Here is a 16894-nt window from a genome sequence, read left to right as displayed (position 1 = left end):
GTGATAGATTTTCGACCGCACCAATGACTTCATCATAACTTTGCCGAAAGACGCTTAAAAGAATATTGGTCAATAATTTAACACTGTCGATACTGCCAGATTTGAATATTGGATTCACATGTTCTGTTTTTTATGATTATATAAACTCAGAAAGCTCTGTGAAAAGGAGTGCTAGATTTATACACACTTGTTAAGAAACTGTGGAGGAATTTCATCAGGTTCTACACTTTTATGACAAATTGAGCCAATGAGACCGCGAGCGGCCTCACTTTTAATATAAAATTCACATTAGAATATGTATATAGAAACCTTTCTTTGTATTGAATTCACAATTTGTTCATATTTCAAAGCTGGCTTTGAAAACCTATCGTGTTTTCTGTGTTACAAAAACGTGACCCGCCGGCGACCTCATGGCACACCGAGTACTCTGTTGCCTTTAAGTGCCATGAAGGTCGCCGGCGGTCTCAGTACATAATGACATACATAATGTGTTATATTCATTCATAGAATGTAAAGATCCCAAATTTTCACATAAGGAAAGCTTACACTTGATATTTCCATTTGACACCTGGGGAAGTCATGGTCAAAACAGCTTGGCAGTTAGAAGGTTAAAAGCATTATTTCGGGAGCCGGATGATTTGTCGGGTCGATAGTCATAAGGCGTGTGCTTACTTGCGTGACAGAGATTGTGGAATCGTTATATACAACAAGATAATGGGTTTTGAAACATTCATAACATTAATTGATTGTTTAATATTGTTGAATATTACGATGTCTATAAACTCAGTTTCTGGAGGACTCTTGGCATTCTTAGCGCTTAAACTGGCTTTGACAGTGTTATACTCTTAACGGATATTATTAAAATTACCTAAATTAAAAATTTCTACTTTATTATTAATAATTTTAGTAATATATCAGCGCAGCATATATGCTTTTCAGTGATATTACAGTTGAGATTGATAAAGGAGTATCAAGTTTGCAAGTGAAGAAATAAATTTTATTACGTGTTTTATTTAATGTAGTCCATAACTTACGCAGAAAAAGAGGTTTCAGTGTGGGAAGTTCTTAGTGTAAAAAGCGGCGAGACACATAAAGTAACAACACGATCATATTGTAATTTAAATGTTATATAATCTAAAATCTAATCTTTGAAACATTAATTTTAGAAAGAAAATAATGTATTTCTAGAACTTTGGTTGTCATAGCAGATTGTACTATCGTAACAGGCTTCAATCTTTAAATCCGATAATTATCAAAGTCTCCGGATTTGTATGATAAACCGACCACCCGTCTTATTCGATTTAGATTCTGTTATCAGAGTCTAGGCTGAGTATAAATTATAGGAGCTGAGGACAATTTGACATTCACTTGGAGGAAGCAGGTAAGCTCGGAATCGAAGAGCGAATACAACAGTAGTAAAATATATATGTGTGAACATATTGTTTAAAAAATTTAAATACGTTTACATTTTTCTTATTCAACTGTTGTTAATTCTCATGTTGTTAAGTCATGTAGAAATAAAAATTGTTCTTTCACTTAAAAGAAAATAAGTAAAAGTGATGTAATGCAATAACTGACTTATTTGTAATTTTGTCTATAGATATATAAGTCAAGATGAAAACCGTCGCCCTCGCTCTCGTCGCGCTGCTGGCCAGCGTTAGCGCCATGCCGCCCCAGCCCACGTCTGTCGGTGAGTTTGGACATCACCACGACGTGATGTTGTTGAACAACATATCACTTGTTTATCACTCAGTTATGCGAAGTGTGGTGTTTTTGAAGCCGTTTTAATACGTCTAGCATTTTTTAGGAAAAAATTGTAAAGAATACTTTGCTTATAAAAAAATATAATCTACATAGTCGGATACTCTTGCAGTTGGCATCGTCGAGGCACTCATCGAGTCAATTGTGAACGCACTGGAGCAGCGCGATCCGATCCTGGTCGAGAGAGCCGAAGGCGAATTCAACTTCAGGGAGTAAGTACGGCTTTGATTCCTTTTCACATTGTTCCGTAAGTTTACAGTACTGTTCACGTTTGTAAAATCTGTCTCATTCATGTAAAATTAAAGGCATTGAAATTAAATGGATTGTATAAGAAAACTCAATTATTATAAATTTAATTAACTAATCAATTACTTGTTTATGAATTACATTTCTGCTCCGGTTATTATTCTACAACAATATTTTCTTTTACCTTTAGCCGCGTCAAGGGCAGCGCTTTCATCGAGGCTTTAGTCTTCACCGGCTTCAGCAACGTCGAAGTGAATGACGTCAGCTTGTCCGGCTCAGTGTTAAACGTCGCCTTGACCTTCCCCAGTATTTCAGCCACCGTGGGTAAGTGTAGCTCATGCGACATTTTCATTTCGTGCCATAATTTCTAAACTTTTGCTTATGATAAAACTTTTAAAAACTATTCTGTTTATACGAGAAGATATAAATGCATTGAACAGTTGAATAGAAAATATATAGTAATGAGGAACATTTTTTAAGGTGACTCCGGTGCCGAATTGAGTGTGAGAAGCCTAACCATTGGCGCCCAGTTGAGCGGCAGGTACGTATCGTTTGGAACATTTTAATATTTTAAATGATACACAAAAATATATATTATATACGATTTTTCTAAAACCAATGTCTTTTAGATTTGTAAACATTTAATGTTTATTATTAACCATTAAATGTTTATTAACACGTCTGAAAACAACTTTCGAATATGAAATCTAGATCGCGATTTTGAGCATGACCTTTATTCTTTGGCTGGTATTCTTTAAAATGAAATGCTAGAATCTTCGACTAGTTATAGAGGAAAATAAAGGAAAATTAAAATGACCCTAAAATAAATAAAAACCCTAATACCAGCAAAAATAAAATAAAAGTTCAATCTTAAAATAAAATGCACTCATTTCCTTCAGCTTGGCTATCAACGACATTAAACTGGAGGCTCAAGTCGACCTTCTTGGATATCTGATCGATGGCCTGGACTTCGACTGCACCATCGGCGGCATTGACGTGAGTACTATGTGTGTGTGCGTTGTGAGACATGAGCTGTTGGTTTAATTTTGAATGACTCTTTACATTTTTGTGTTAATACACAAGTTCTGATTTTTATCTGAAGCAGTCATGTAACTTGAAAATCCAATACTGATTGTTAAACTGAAAGTTGCAAGTAATTATCCTCTGCTTTCCATATTTTTTTAGTCCAACCTCAACGTTGTCGTCGGAAGACATGACATCTCAGACCGCGTGAACGATGTTCTTGGAGTTAGGCTGCCCGCCCTTCTGAAAAGACACAGGGTAAGGTTTAGTTGTATGAATATTTTTTCTTTCACTACCGGCACATCAGATTAGCTAATAATATTCTTTTTTAATAATTGCAGGAGCTGCTGAACCGCTTGGCCGGCAGGGCTATCCAATTCATCCTCGGATTGCTGTTGTAAGAAGTTTAGTTCTTTGACAATATCAGAATAGTTTCTGTATAATCGTTTGCAGCGTTACGAAACATTTTGGTTACCATCCAATGACTGAACTGAGTATCTGAACATTCTACAAATAAATTTCTCAAACCATAAAAACAATATTTTTTTTATTACCCATTCCAATGTGATCCTTTCCTCTTTTGCGTCGATGTCAGGACAATGTACTCGTGGAAAAAAGCGCTAGTAACTAGTCTATATTCGAAAGCTTTGAATTGAATTTCTAAAATGAACAAGTGATCTATATTGAGATTAATACTAGTTGACAAGTTGAGAAGAAACGGTGGCTGCAAATAGGAATACAAGCGTAGCTAGACTTCTGAGGCATAGTGATATTTATAATTGTAATCAATGCCTATTGCCACCAGTGGGCGATTTTTAAGAGTGATTTCTTTAAGTATATATTAGATAAATAAAAATGTCGACACCAAATATACTATCAGTTATCATTTACATCTGAAATTTTATACAATTTCAATAAAACTTTATGATCATGGAACTCCTCGTATAGACGTGTAGAATGGTGTATTACGTAACGTTACGTAGATATATTTTCTTATAAAATTATGTGGCGCGATCTAAATTAATGTTGACACTTTATTTTCGTATAACTTGTTTAAATCACTTTTTAAATCATATCGTTTTAAATTATTCTCGAAGTTGCTGACTTGCAAATAATAATAGGTTTGCTGGTTTAAATTGTTCTGACAAGATCGTGAATGTTGTTGTTGGAGGCCTATGACTTGCAGTGGCCGTCTAAGGGCTGAAACTACGATGGACATAAGTATCGTTTTCCCATACAATATCCCATTTTATTTTGACAATTCATCGTATTCCTTGTAGTAGTCATTTAACTAATGATACAATACACGTACAAATAGACAGTGTTCCACGATGTACGACAAAACATTATAAATGAAAACATTATTTTCATTATTTTTTATATATTAGCCGTATGATGTGGCCATAAGACGTGTGCTCACCTGCGTGATAGATGGCACTTATGGAACGTATAACTGACGAATTTTTAAAGATTGTTGAAAGTATTAATATATATATATATATATTTGCTGGTTGCCGTTTGCGCGCGCTACTGCTGCTGCGTGCTGTAGCACGCGTGGATCTACTGCTCACCTGCTAAAAACCTTCATATCTCCCAGAGTCGATTACATAAGAGAATAATGAAATGACGTACAAAACCATGGCAGAAATCTCATTGTGTAACTTTTTATAGTATATTTAATTCAAACGGTCATATTTAGTAGACATCTGAGCGCTTATAAAAAAATATCGAAAAAGAACATACCTCCGCCTCCTGACCACAATTCAAAGTCACAAATTGTATAGAGATGCTTACAATACCTAAGATCCATCACCCAGAACCAAATTATTTAGGCAAGTGTTAATAATGCTGTTTGTTTTTAAAAACTTTTTTTTTTAAATTCCAATTTGCATCGCTAGTGTTTTTTTACAATATTTATTTTTCGCTTAAACTAAACGCAGACAGTTGGGGGAGAGTTGCTGCTGTTTGATACAGATTTTTCTTCTCCCAGCTGCGAGGTACGACAGCGTAATATAATTTTTTACAATTTTTCTTACACAATTTTCTCTTATGGGTAAATACAGCTAAAATTTATACATATTAACAATACAATTTGGAATACTCAATTATATATTAGTTGCTACATTATTTTATTTCAAGTCGCTGCCTAAGGGCTACAGACTGTAACGTTTTTAAAAACTATAACATCACTATATATTATGGCGTCATATTTATTTAACTCGGACTTTTAACTACTAGTTAGGACATGTCAAACCGTGCCATCTATTTAAAAATAACTATTGATCGATAAATCTCAGTACTGGATCAATTAATTATAAAACTATTCATATGTAGTTTCACATTCAGTGATCACGTTTACTAATAAACATTTACATAAAGTAATTGTGTCGAATAATTAAAATTAAATTTTGTCAGATATTAAAATTAATCTGAAATTATTGTAAATGGCATAGTTTGCTCTAATGTACATGTTTATTTTATCCGCAATCGATGTTATCGCAAAAGTCGTATGTTAAGATTACGAACTTTACGTCCTCAGTGTAAACCAGTGATTCCCAAAGTGATCTATATCGACCCCTAGGGGTCTATGACAACCTGCAAGGGGTCTAAGTCAGCAAAAAAAATTTGGGGGTCCATGAAATGAGAATGGGGGTCCACGATAGTGGATCTCACACCGATAGTACCTATTTACTTACATCATACTATCTTATAATATCAAAACATTTACATTATTTATAAAAGTACCTATGAAGTAAAAAAAAAATTACATATGTTTATAAAATTGTGTAAGTTGTAGGATGTTGGTATTTGCTTTGCGGTCGCAATACATTTTGAACTTGTAAAAACCTGAGAGTCGCAGTCTCAGAGCTTCGCTACCTTGCACTGACTTGTTCAATTCGTCATTCTGTAAATACGAATGTAGGACAAATACGTTTATTCGTTTCCTGAATCTTGAAAAGGTAAGTGCTAAGAAAATATTTAAAAAAATATAAACAGATAGTATATCACACAAATTATAGTGAGTCAGTGTTATTTTGTTTGAGAGTGTTGGAGAAAAGTAATTACATTATTTTTTATTAATTTTTAGTTTTGTACTCGTAGTTAGCAAAGATAGATAAATTACGCCAATCGTGACTTTATTTATTAGTAGTTTAAAATTCAATCATGCAAAATTACACGAGTACTACTCAATAGTTTCTTTTTGAAAGTTTTAGCAAACGGTATTATAATTACAGTGCAATCTCCGTAATTCGAGCTAATTGTTGCAAAAAGATGTTCAAATTATGGAATGTTTTCGGAAAAATCAAAAATTATTTTTATTATACAGCTGCTGGATTTTCTGTCTTATTTAAATAATTTAACTTTGCCCACAGATGACTGATGCCATGTCCGAATCTAAAAAGAAATGTAGACAGTATGGTGTTGATTATTTGAAATTTGGCTTCATTCCATCATTGTTGGACAAACAATTGCCTATGTATCTTTTATGCAACAAAGTTTTGGGCAATGACGCAATGAAACCATCTTAACTGCAAGATCATCTGAGAAGATCCTACCTTGAAAAAACAGAGAAAGATTGAAAAATTTTTAAACACTCAAAGATAAAGTACGGAAGAGACCTACACAGGACAGAATGTTCGCTTCGACGTCACAAAGCTAGGATGATGGTTTGCGGGCGTCTTACAATATCTCGTTACTTATAGCAAAATCCGGAAAACCGCATACTATCGGAGAGAAGTTAATTTTGCCAGCCGTTAAAGAGGTTTTAAAAACTGTTTTACACAAACCTGCACCTGATATCATTAAAAGAATTCCCTTAAACAACGATACTGTTGAAAGACGTATTGATGAAATGAGACCCATTTCTCTATACAACTGGACGAGTCAACTGTACCTGATAGTGCAGTATTATTATTGGCATATGTTCGTTTTATTATGAATCAAGAAATCAACAAAGAACTGCTCTTCGCAAGAACTTTGATAACCGACACTTAAGGTGCAATATTTCATGTTTTGAAGGATTACTTTATTGAAAAAGCTATTTCTTTATCAAATATAATATCAGTAGCTACAGATGGAGCACCTGCCATGGTTGGACGTTATCGTGGATTTATAAGCTATTTAAAACAAAATGTGTCAGGGGTGTTAGCAATACATTGCGTCATCCACCAACAAATTATTTGCTAAAAATTTAAGTGTTAGATTGCATGAATCATTTCATTTAGTCATTGATGCAGTAAATCGAATCCGAAGCAACGTGTGGAATACGCGGTTATTTGCGCAGTTGTGTGAAGAAAATGACGAACACTTTCGTCAATTACTCCTTCACACTGAAGTACACTGGCTGTCGAAAGGCTTATGTTTGACAAGATTTTTGGCACTTTCTGAGACTATTTTAGAATTTTTGGATACTAAAGATAAAATTTTAAAAGAAAATTTAGTAAGAAAATTTAGTGAAAAGGAAAACAGACTTCGTCTATTTAACAGATTTGTTTACAAAATTTAATATGGTTAATTTGCAATTACAAAGCGACAGTTTAAATTTGATTAAAACAAAGTCCATCTTATCAGCGTTTCTTGCCAGAGTTAAACTAATACAGCAAAATATTGGACGGGGCGAATTTTCTCAGTTCCCCAATTTGTCACAGACAAGCCGCCAGGAAGATGACGTTTCAACTTACGTTCAACATTTAATGCCCTCTATTCAGATTTTGAATCTAGGTTTGAGGATATTTTGACTATGGTAATACCACCGTGAACAATTAATCCATATGGTGACATAGAAGAAACGAATGTCATAATACAAGAGGAACTGACTGAACTAAGTACAAACGAAGAACTTAAGGTTCAGTTTAAAAAACGGATATCAGCAATTCTGGCTGCAAAACAACATAGCCGTTACTTATCCCGTATTATGGAATATAACTTGTGGAAAGGGGGTTCAGCGCTGTTACCAATCTCCTAACGAACCAAAGAAACAGACTGGACATCATTAGCCGAGGAGATTTAAGATTAACTCTTAGAAAATTGACCCCAAATGTTGATAATTTATTATTAAAGCATCAGGTTCGTCCTTCTCAGTAAAAATATTGACTTATTGCTTATGTTATTTTATTTACAGTTTATTTTATGTTTATTTAAAGTTACGTATATTTTACATAACGGATACAAAATTGTATTTTGAGTAGTTTTAATTTAAATTCAATTAATAAATGTATAAATTAACATGTGTTTTTACTTTATTGCATTACGCTATTGCAGGCTGGTTCCGTTTCTATCAAATTCAGCATCTACAGGTAATATTACACCTTGTGAACTTTTTTTTTAATGTTGTAACGTTGCAGATTAACGTCCCATAAATCTTAGTTAAAATTTTAACCAAAAAAATATAATCACGAGAAACGTCATAAATCGCAATACAGCAAAAAATTGTTCAACCCTTAGCGGGTAACGGTATATCTCAAGTGGCGTGGGGTCGTGGGAGCGTGCTATTGGTTTAACGGATCTTTGATTTTATAACAAAAATTCCTATGCGCCCGCGCACCAGCGAGAGCAGTTCACAATTGCGAAGCAGAAGGATCCCGGCCTCGGTCGCGTTCACTAGCTAGGTGTCGTCTCACGCACCGACGCACACTCTTTGTGTCGGTTGCGTTCACCAGCTACGTGTCTTCTCACGCGCCGGGGCCAATTAGAATTTACGTTATAAATTCACGCCTTGGTCCTATTCATTCTCTGGGCATCATTTAGTTCACGCCACAACCTTTACATCGTCTCGCACCCCAAAGGGGTAAGTGTTGAACAAATATTATAAAGAATTAATATTAAGTAGCATTTATCTATAAGTTAGAGCTCAACATTTTGTCTGTGTCCATAGTTCCATCATTATGTATTTATTATTACTTTTCAATTTGTTTATTTATTTATCTCTTCTATTTTTGTTTTACATGCTTTACATTTTGTAACTCCGTTCTGACAGTAAACAATCACATCAACTGCTTTCGGTTTCTACCCTTCCTTCATCGCAAGCCATCTCCGAGTTTACTGTCAGCGGAGCAAATTGTACATGTACTTATATATGTATGTCATAACTGTGACATTTATTCACAGGTGCTATCTTTACACTACAAGTTTTACACTGCAAGGTTTACACTGCGACTTTTATACTGCGAGTTTATGCTGCGACTTTTATACTGCAAGTTTTACACTGCAAGTTTTACACCGTTGAAATTATATCACCGTGCACCGGAACCGACACATACTGCAACCTATCGGCGCTCCCTGCTCTCGACTTGCTGCCGCTTGACCAGTCCTGGGAGATCGTGCAGCTGCCTACCACCACCATCAGGGGAGTACCGAGCTGCGGTGCAAAATTAGACCAGGCCTTCTGCCCACTACCCTTATTAATTAAATACATATATATTTTTCTTTGTGTGCTTTTTTTGTTGCCAACTACCCATTTAATTAAATACTTTTCTTTTTTTCAAACGGCATAATGTAAAACGTATTTTTAAAGTATTTTCCGCATTCACTTAGACAATTTCCACAATATAAAAAGAAAATGAAAGACATGGATGAAGAAAAAATATCTTTGAGTCGATATAAAAATAACTCTTACAAGTTATATATGTTATAACGGAAGTTATTAAAGAAATCAGGTTTTTTGTTTCTCCTGTAAAGTTTAATATTTGGCATTACAAGTTTATACGGCGGGGGCGACGATGTTAAACTCACTTAGTTTTAAATCCATACATTTATATTTAACTTTATTAGAAATAATTTTGGTACTATTACAGTGGAGCGTAGATACGCTACTGAGTAATACTAAGAAGCCAGACACAAAGAGTATAAACAAGAAGATCATAGTGCAATTGAACGTAATGTTACAAGTGATAATAATTCTCTGTCTTCCTGTTAGTATTTATTAAATGAATATAATAATGCATTTCTGGAACCTTAGTTGCCAATGTAGATTGCACTATCGTAATGGACTTCAATTATTATCAAAGTTTCTGCGGATTTATAAGATAAAGCGACCACCCGCCTTATTTGATTATGATTCTGTTATCACAGTCTAGGCTGAGTATAAATTATTGGAGCCGAGAACAATTTGACATTCATTTGGTGAAAGCAGGTAAGCTCGGAATCGTAGAGTGAATACAACAGTAGTGAAATATATATGTGTGAATATTGCTTTAAATTCCTAATATGAGTAAATTTTAACACAATTTAATTCTTTTGATTAACTTTTGTTAATTCTCAAAGTCACGTAGAAATAAAAGTTGTAATTTCACTTAAAGAAAAATACGCATAAATGATGTAATGCAATTACTGACTTATTTGTAATATTGTCTAAAGATACATACGTCAAGATGAAAACCGTCGCCGTCGCCCTCGTCGCGCTGCTGGCCAGCGTCAGCGCCCTGCCGCCCCAGCCCACGTCTGCCGGTGAGTTTGGACGCCACCACGCCTTGATGTCGTTGCACAACATATCACGTGTTTATCACTCAGTCAGACGAAGTGTGGTGTTTTTGAAGCCGTTTCAATACCTCTAGCATTGTTTAGTAAAAATTTGTACCAATTTAACAAATATAATCTACAAAGTCGGACACACTTTCAGTTGCCATCGTCGAGGCAGTCATCGAGTCAGTTGTGAATGCACTGCAGCAGCGCGATCCGATCCTGGTTGAGAGAGCCGAAGGCGAATTCAACTTCAGAGAGTACGTACGGCTTTGATTCCTTTTCACATTCATGTAAAAGTAAATGCATTGAAATTAAATGAATTGTGTAAGAAAACTCAATTATTATTAATTTATTTAACTAATAAATTACTTATTTATGAATTACATTTCTGCTCCGAGTATTATTCTACAACAATATTTTCTTTTACCTTTAGCCGCGTCAAGGGCAGCGCTTTCATCGAGGCCTTTGTCTTCACCGGCTTCAGCAACGTCGAAGTCAATGACGTCAGCTTGTCCGGCTCAGTGCTAAACGTCGCCTTGACCTTCCCCGGTATTTCGGCCACCGTCGGTAAGTGTAGCTCATGCAACATTTTCATTTCGTGCCATAATTTTCAAACTTTTGCTTATGATAAAACTTTTAAAAACTACTCTGTTTGTATGAAAAGATATTTTTACATTGAACAGTTGAATAGAAAATATATAGTAATGAGGAACATTTTTTAAGGCGACTCCGGTGCCGAATTGACCGTCGGAAGGCGAACCATTGGCGCCCAGTTGAGCGGCAGGTGCGTATTGTTTGGAACATTGTAATATTTCTTATGATAAACAAAAGTATAAACAATCACGAAGTTTCTGCAACCAAAAGCTTAGAGACCTGTAAGAACACAGTAATAATAATTTCATTGAGTGAAGATCAACAGATTTAAAGAAATTCCGAGACGTTGATTAAGTTCGCAAAGCGGGCGGGGGACAGTTGGTAATTCTATAAGGGTCGTTTGGAATCCACCCAATGTTTATTGATGCGTCTGAATACATATTTAGAATATGAAATCTAGAATGCGATTTAGAACAGGATCTATATATATCCTGTTCTAAATCGCTTTTAGGCTTTTTTTGGCTAGCTTTTTTGGTTTAAAAAATACCAGCCAAAGAATATTCTTTGGCTGGTATTTTTTAAACCAAAAAAGCAACGATAGGAATAGATTTTCGTGGAATATCTTAGTTTACAAATTACACTGGCAAATAATGGCAAATTAAAATGCCCCTTAAATATTTTTCAAAGTTCAATCTTAAAATATGATGCACGCATTTCCTTCAGCTTGGCTATCAACGACATTAAAATGGTGTCTCAAGTCGACCTTCTTGGATTTCTGATCGATGGCCTGGACTTCGACTGCACCATCGGCGGCATTGACGTGAGTACTATGTGTGTGTGCGTTGTGAGACATGAGCTGTTGGTTTAATTTTGAATGACTCTTTACTTTTTTGTGTTAATACACAAGTTCTGACTTTTATCTGAAGTAGACATGTAACTTGAAAATCAATATTGATTGTTAAACTGAAAGTTGCAAGTAATTATCCCCTGCTTCCCATATTTTTTAGTCCAACCTCAACGTGGTCGTCGGAAGACATGATCTCTCAGACCGCGTGAACGATGTCCTCGGAGTTAGGCTGCCGAACCTTCTGAAGAAACACAGGGTGAGGTTTAGTTGTATGAGTATTTTTTCTATTACTACCGGCACATCAGGTTAGCTAATAATATTCTTTTTTAATTATTGCAGGATCTGCTGAACCGCTTGGCCGCCAGGGCTATCCAACTCATCCTCGGATTACTGTTCTAAGAAGTTTACTTCTTTGACAATATCAGAATAGTTTCTGTTTAAACGTTTGCAGCGTTACGAAACGTTTTGATTACCATCCAATGACTGTATCTGAACACTACAAATAAATTTCTTATAAGAACAATATTTTTTCTTATTACCCTTACCAATGTGATCATTTCCTGGAAACCATTACTTTAGGTTTTAAAATCACAATGTAAGATGATTGTGCGTTGATGTTAAGACAAGTATATACACGTGAAACAAAACACCAGTTAATAACTGTTCCATGTTTGAAAGCGTTGATGTCGTGCAGAGATTATAGAGGAAACGTTTTTTTTTCGAAATAAATATGCAACGCTAAGGTTTAAAGCGATTGTCTAATGTGGAATTTCAGAACAAATGATTTATATTGAGTTTTAAGTTAGGAGAGAAGTTAAAAAGAAATGGAGACTGCGAAAAGGACGGAACGACAGGTGTAGCTAGCCTTCTGAAATATAGTGATATTTCTCATTGATAATTATTAAAAGTGATTCCTAATTGTATTTAAGATGAATTAAAAATGCCGATTCAAACCAACAATTATCATTTGAATTAGAATTTTATACAAATTCAATAGTCTACAATGGTGTATTACGTCGTAGAGCTGAATTAATAAATTTTATATTGTTCATGTCAGTTTTTTTATCAAAACACGTAAAAAAATGTCCATATTGCACAAGTCTTGAGCCCAGACCAAGTTTACAGAGCGCAAAAGGAGTGGAGATATACGCAAGGTTTGGCAAAGTATAGAATATTAACAATTTAAAATAATTTGTGTGTGTGATTTTTAATATTAACTGGTTTTTGAAAATACGACAACAGTCACTATGTTTTACATTTGTGAGTCATGTCTTCAAACGTTTCGCTTTTATATTCGCTTGATCGATGTTTACTCGCTCCTTGAACTAACAGCGAGGAGGTAGATTTGATCCTTATCGAAGCTATGAACCTCCGTAAAAATTGTGTTAATTTCGTTATTAATAATACTTATTACTATTAACCCTTAATTAGGCGCATGGGGTCAGGGCCACTTGAAATTCAAAAAATAATGGCTTACAGTCTTCAGAGCGTACTAACGCTCTTTCTAGCTTCCTCACTCCCCCCGGGGTACGCAAATTAGTCTCATCCAGAACATTAACTCTTGCACACACATCGCTGTCCTTTAGAGAGCTGACCCCGTGCGCCCAGTTACGTTCCATTTTTTGGCGAAGGTATGTTTTTACTTTTGTGATTTTTTTTGTGTTTATATTAGTATATTGTTTACTATTTATCTTTGTATGTGTGTATTTTGATACGGTATGATTTCTTTATGTATTTTTGAGTTTTCTAAGCTTTTTCTTTTTTTTGAATTGAAATGCCTAACGACGAACAAGTATTGCAATGGCTGGATGAAGTGCTTGATGAAGAGCAAGATGTTGCTGCTTCGGATTCGCAAGACACTTTAAGCGATGCTGTCATTGATAGTGCTCATAATTCAGAAAGCGAAATTGAGGAGTCTGAACATATCCAAGACATCCCTGTATCAACGGAAGATAATTATTTTTTAACTCGACATACTCAGAGAAATGGCCCAAAAGTGAAATGGTGTAAAGTACCACTTTCGAACGCAGTAAGGACCCGAACACAAAATATTATTTTACATTTACCTGGAGTATAAACATATCTGGCATCAACGCATTTGTCATACACAAAGCGAATACTGAGAAGACTGACATATACGAGACGGATTTTCTTGAAGAAAATAGCTGCGGCACTTGTGGAAGATCACCAAAAACTTCGCATATAACTACGAGCTGTATCAGCGACAACAAAAAAACGGCTTCGTGAAGTTTATAATGTGAACAAGGCGGTTTATCAATCGACAGCTAGGCGCGGACGTTGTTCATCATGTCCTAGAAAGGCCAACGAAATGTTTCAAGTGTCGTAAATTTATTTATCAGCAACACTCAAGGACTTACTGCGTCGAATGCAGAACAGAAGATTCCGCTGATGAGACTGAATAAACTTTATTTCTTAAGTTGATCTCGGCTATGCCAAAAAAAATTAGTTTAAAGAGAGGTTTACTGTTTTTGTTTTTTTTAATATTTTTAATGTCACAGTAAGTATTTGTTTCTTAAAGTTAAGTATATTAAAGAACTTTATTAATTACTATAGAAATCCATTAGGTTTTATTCCTTTTTGATACTCTTTTCCCAATGTTTTTTTGGGGTCATTTAAGACCCCATGCGCTTCATTGACTGATTTTCTTTATGCGCCTAATTAAGGGTTAAACTGATAAGAAAGTATTGGTCTGCTTACCAACTAGATTGTAGTACCAACCCAAAAACTATGTCCAGAATTGTCCGAGCTGCTTCTGCTCGGACACGCTCGTAGTCACCTAGTCCGACAGCTAAGGTTTTGTTGTATGAGTATGTTTGACTACTGGCACATGTGTTTAGTTATTAATGTTCGTTTTCAGTTATTCTAGGAGTCGCTGACTGTTGCAAATAATCATCAGTTTGCTGGTTTTAGCTGTTTTGACAATATCATGAAAGTTTTTGTATAAGTTTTTGCACTGTTTTGGAACTCTGGCTTTGGTGTACATTCTATGCTCTGTTTTCATCAAATGACCGTAACTGTTAAATTTCCAAATTTATATCTTAAGTGGAAATTATAGATAGTATCTAAGCCTTTTCATTCAGATGTAAGCAACATATGTACACAATAATAATAATTAGCTGATATTTCTTAAATTATTGCCAACTACTCGATGTGAATACAACTTGCTTACCAGCTTATTTATTTTAGTTTTTTTTTCTATAACTACATATATTTTCAATGAGGCTACTGAACCATAAAACTAGTCAAGGTCTTTATGTATCGTATTGGCTGGCGAGTTTAAAACTAAATTTGTTCGGCACCTTGGTGATTCGAATGTTACACGGTTGTACACGCCGCTACACGGACGTGGTGAACTTATATTTATTGCCCATAGAATTTGGGAGCAAGTGGCGCATAGACGTGAACCCTGACAAAAGTCAGGCAATCGTCTTCAAACTATCCCGCCAACTTAGATGTAGGCTCGATCAAAATCCGGGCGTCATATCCCTCTACGGTCGTCCTATACCCTGGACGAAAACCGTAAAATACCTAGGTGTCACCTTTGACACTAGGCTTTTATTCCACAGGTACACTAGCCTAGTTGCAAACAAAGCCTGCACCATACTGTTCAGGCTTTACCCCCTCCTCAGCCCTTCAAGTAAGTTGTCACTCGGACACAAACTTCTCTTATATAAAACTTGCGTAAGACCTGTGTTCGCCTACGCAAGCGTAGTCTTCGCCCACGCTCCGGCGTACGTACTACAACCCTTACAGACGTTACAGAACCGCTTCACCCGGCTCTCAACCGGTGCCAGATGGTTCCAGCGTAACGTCGATCTTCACAGTGACCTCCAACTAGAAACCGTCCAAGAGTTCTTCCAGACCTGCTCAAAGGCATACTTTGCGAAGGCCTCTTCCCACCCCAACCCCCTCATAGCGAACTCCACTCGCTACTCCCCCGGCCCTTCCTTCAAAAACCTCGTAAGGCGTCCTAAAGACGTCCTTGCTGATACTATCGCAGGGTTCCCTCAATCCACTCACCACACACCGCACGCTTCAGACACTCACTACACTGCAAGCGTCAACTTACTACCTATTACAACCACTCCACTGGCGAACGCTCACCGCACGAAAAAACGCGTGCGATGCACAAAGATCACTAGCCACACCTCCTACCGTCCGCTACAAAATCGGCGTCGGCCTCCCGGCGCCGCCGCCGCGAACAGCGTGGGCGATCCGAGGTTATTATACGCTGCCGTTCACACCTAACTCTTCACTCAGTACACTTCAGTAATACCTGACAGACGCGCTAGCCGCGAGTTCTGCCGGCCGACTGGGTCGCGCTGGGTTTGTGTCCTCGAGGGCTGGCTGGGTGAGCCCCGCTGCTCCTATCTCGTGGACACTACCTTTGTGTCTTCCTCGTCTCCTAGCCGAATTCTGATGCGGGTTTGGAAACTCGAATCCGGTAATTTTTATATAGTTCACGGACCCCTCCGTTCCGTGAACTCATTTCCGATGAAGCTGTAAAAGCCGCAAGGCTAACAGCACTAACTTCACACGATACAATACAATACAATACAAGTATTTGGGATGAATCAGTTTGTCGGTATAGCATTTTCGTTTATATACATTACATCACAGATTTTCGAAAAGACATTGACAGTTTTAATTTTACAATGCTCGAATCTTTTTGCTTATGAAACTGAACTTCTTATCTATCTAACTTTCACGCAAAAGAAATCTCTTGCCAACATTTGCATCTTTTAAAATAAAACTTGATAAAATGGATTCCATACAGGATTACAATACATTGATATACTCTAGGATTTTATTATATAAAAGGCAGTTATCAATCAGAGTTCCCAAAATAATTCTATGTGATGTAATGAGCAGACGAGGTTTTATTTTTTCGATAGAATCTAATAAAACCTGTTTACGCTCTTAGTGTAAACCAACAGCTGC

General features: G+C 36.1%; 3 protein-coding genes across 3 annotated transcripts in view; all 3 read left to right on the top strand.

Moving 5' to 3' along the window:
* Window positions 1–1578: 1578 nt before the first annotated feature.
* LOC137929290 (uncharacterized) lies at window positions 1579–3569 on the top strand. Its single transcript, XM_068772156.1, has 7 exons — window positions 1579–1690; window positions 1874–1973; window positions 2198–2331; window positions 2488–2548; window positions 2907–3003; window positions 3193–3288; window positions 3372–3569. The coding sequence occupies exons 1-7, from the start codon at window positions 1615–1617 to the stop codon at window positions 3429–3431; spliced, it is 624 nt and encodes a 207-aa protein (XP_068628257.1). The 5' UTR covers window positions 1579–1614; the 3' UTR covers window positions 3432–3569.
* The window catches only part of LOC137929293 (uncharacterized), a 60513-nt gene continuing 46339 nt past the window's right edge, over window positions 2721–16894 (top strand). Inside the window, exon 1 of the mRNA XM_068772158.1 lies at window positions 2721–2730. The gene's annotated coding sequence lies outside the window, so the exon portion shown is untranslated. The remainder of the gene's footprint in view (window positions 2731–16894) is intronic.
* Window positions 10365–12455, top strand: LOC137929620 (uncharacterized). Its single transcript, XM_068772657.1, has 7 exons — window positions 10365–10476; window positions 10649–10748; window positions 10925–11058; window positions 11215–11275; window positions 11809–11905; window positions 12093–12188; window positions 12272–12455. Exons 1-7 carry the CDS (start codon window positions 10401–10403, stop codon window positions 12329–12331), a joined length of 624 nt encoding a protein of 207 aa, XP_068628758.1. The 5' UTR covers window positions 10365–10400; the 3' UTR covers window positions 12332–12455.

The sequence above is a fragment of the Battus philenor genome, unplaced genomic scaffold, assembly GCF_028537555.1.
Source record: "Battus philenor isolate CCGP_79_NKW_IND1 unplaced genomic scaffold, ilBatPhil1.0.hap1 SCAF_5, whole genome shotgun sequence".
Lineage (NCBI taxonomy): Eukaryota > Metazoa > Arthropoda > Insecta > Lepidoptera > Papilionidae > Battus > Battus philenor.
Note: the sequence above shows the minus strand (reverse complement) of the source record. Positions and strands in the feature narration are given on the sequence as shown.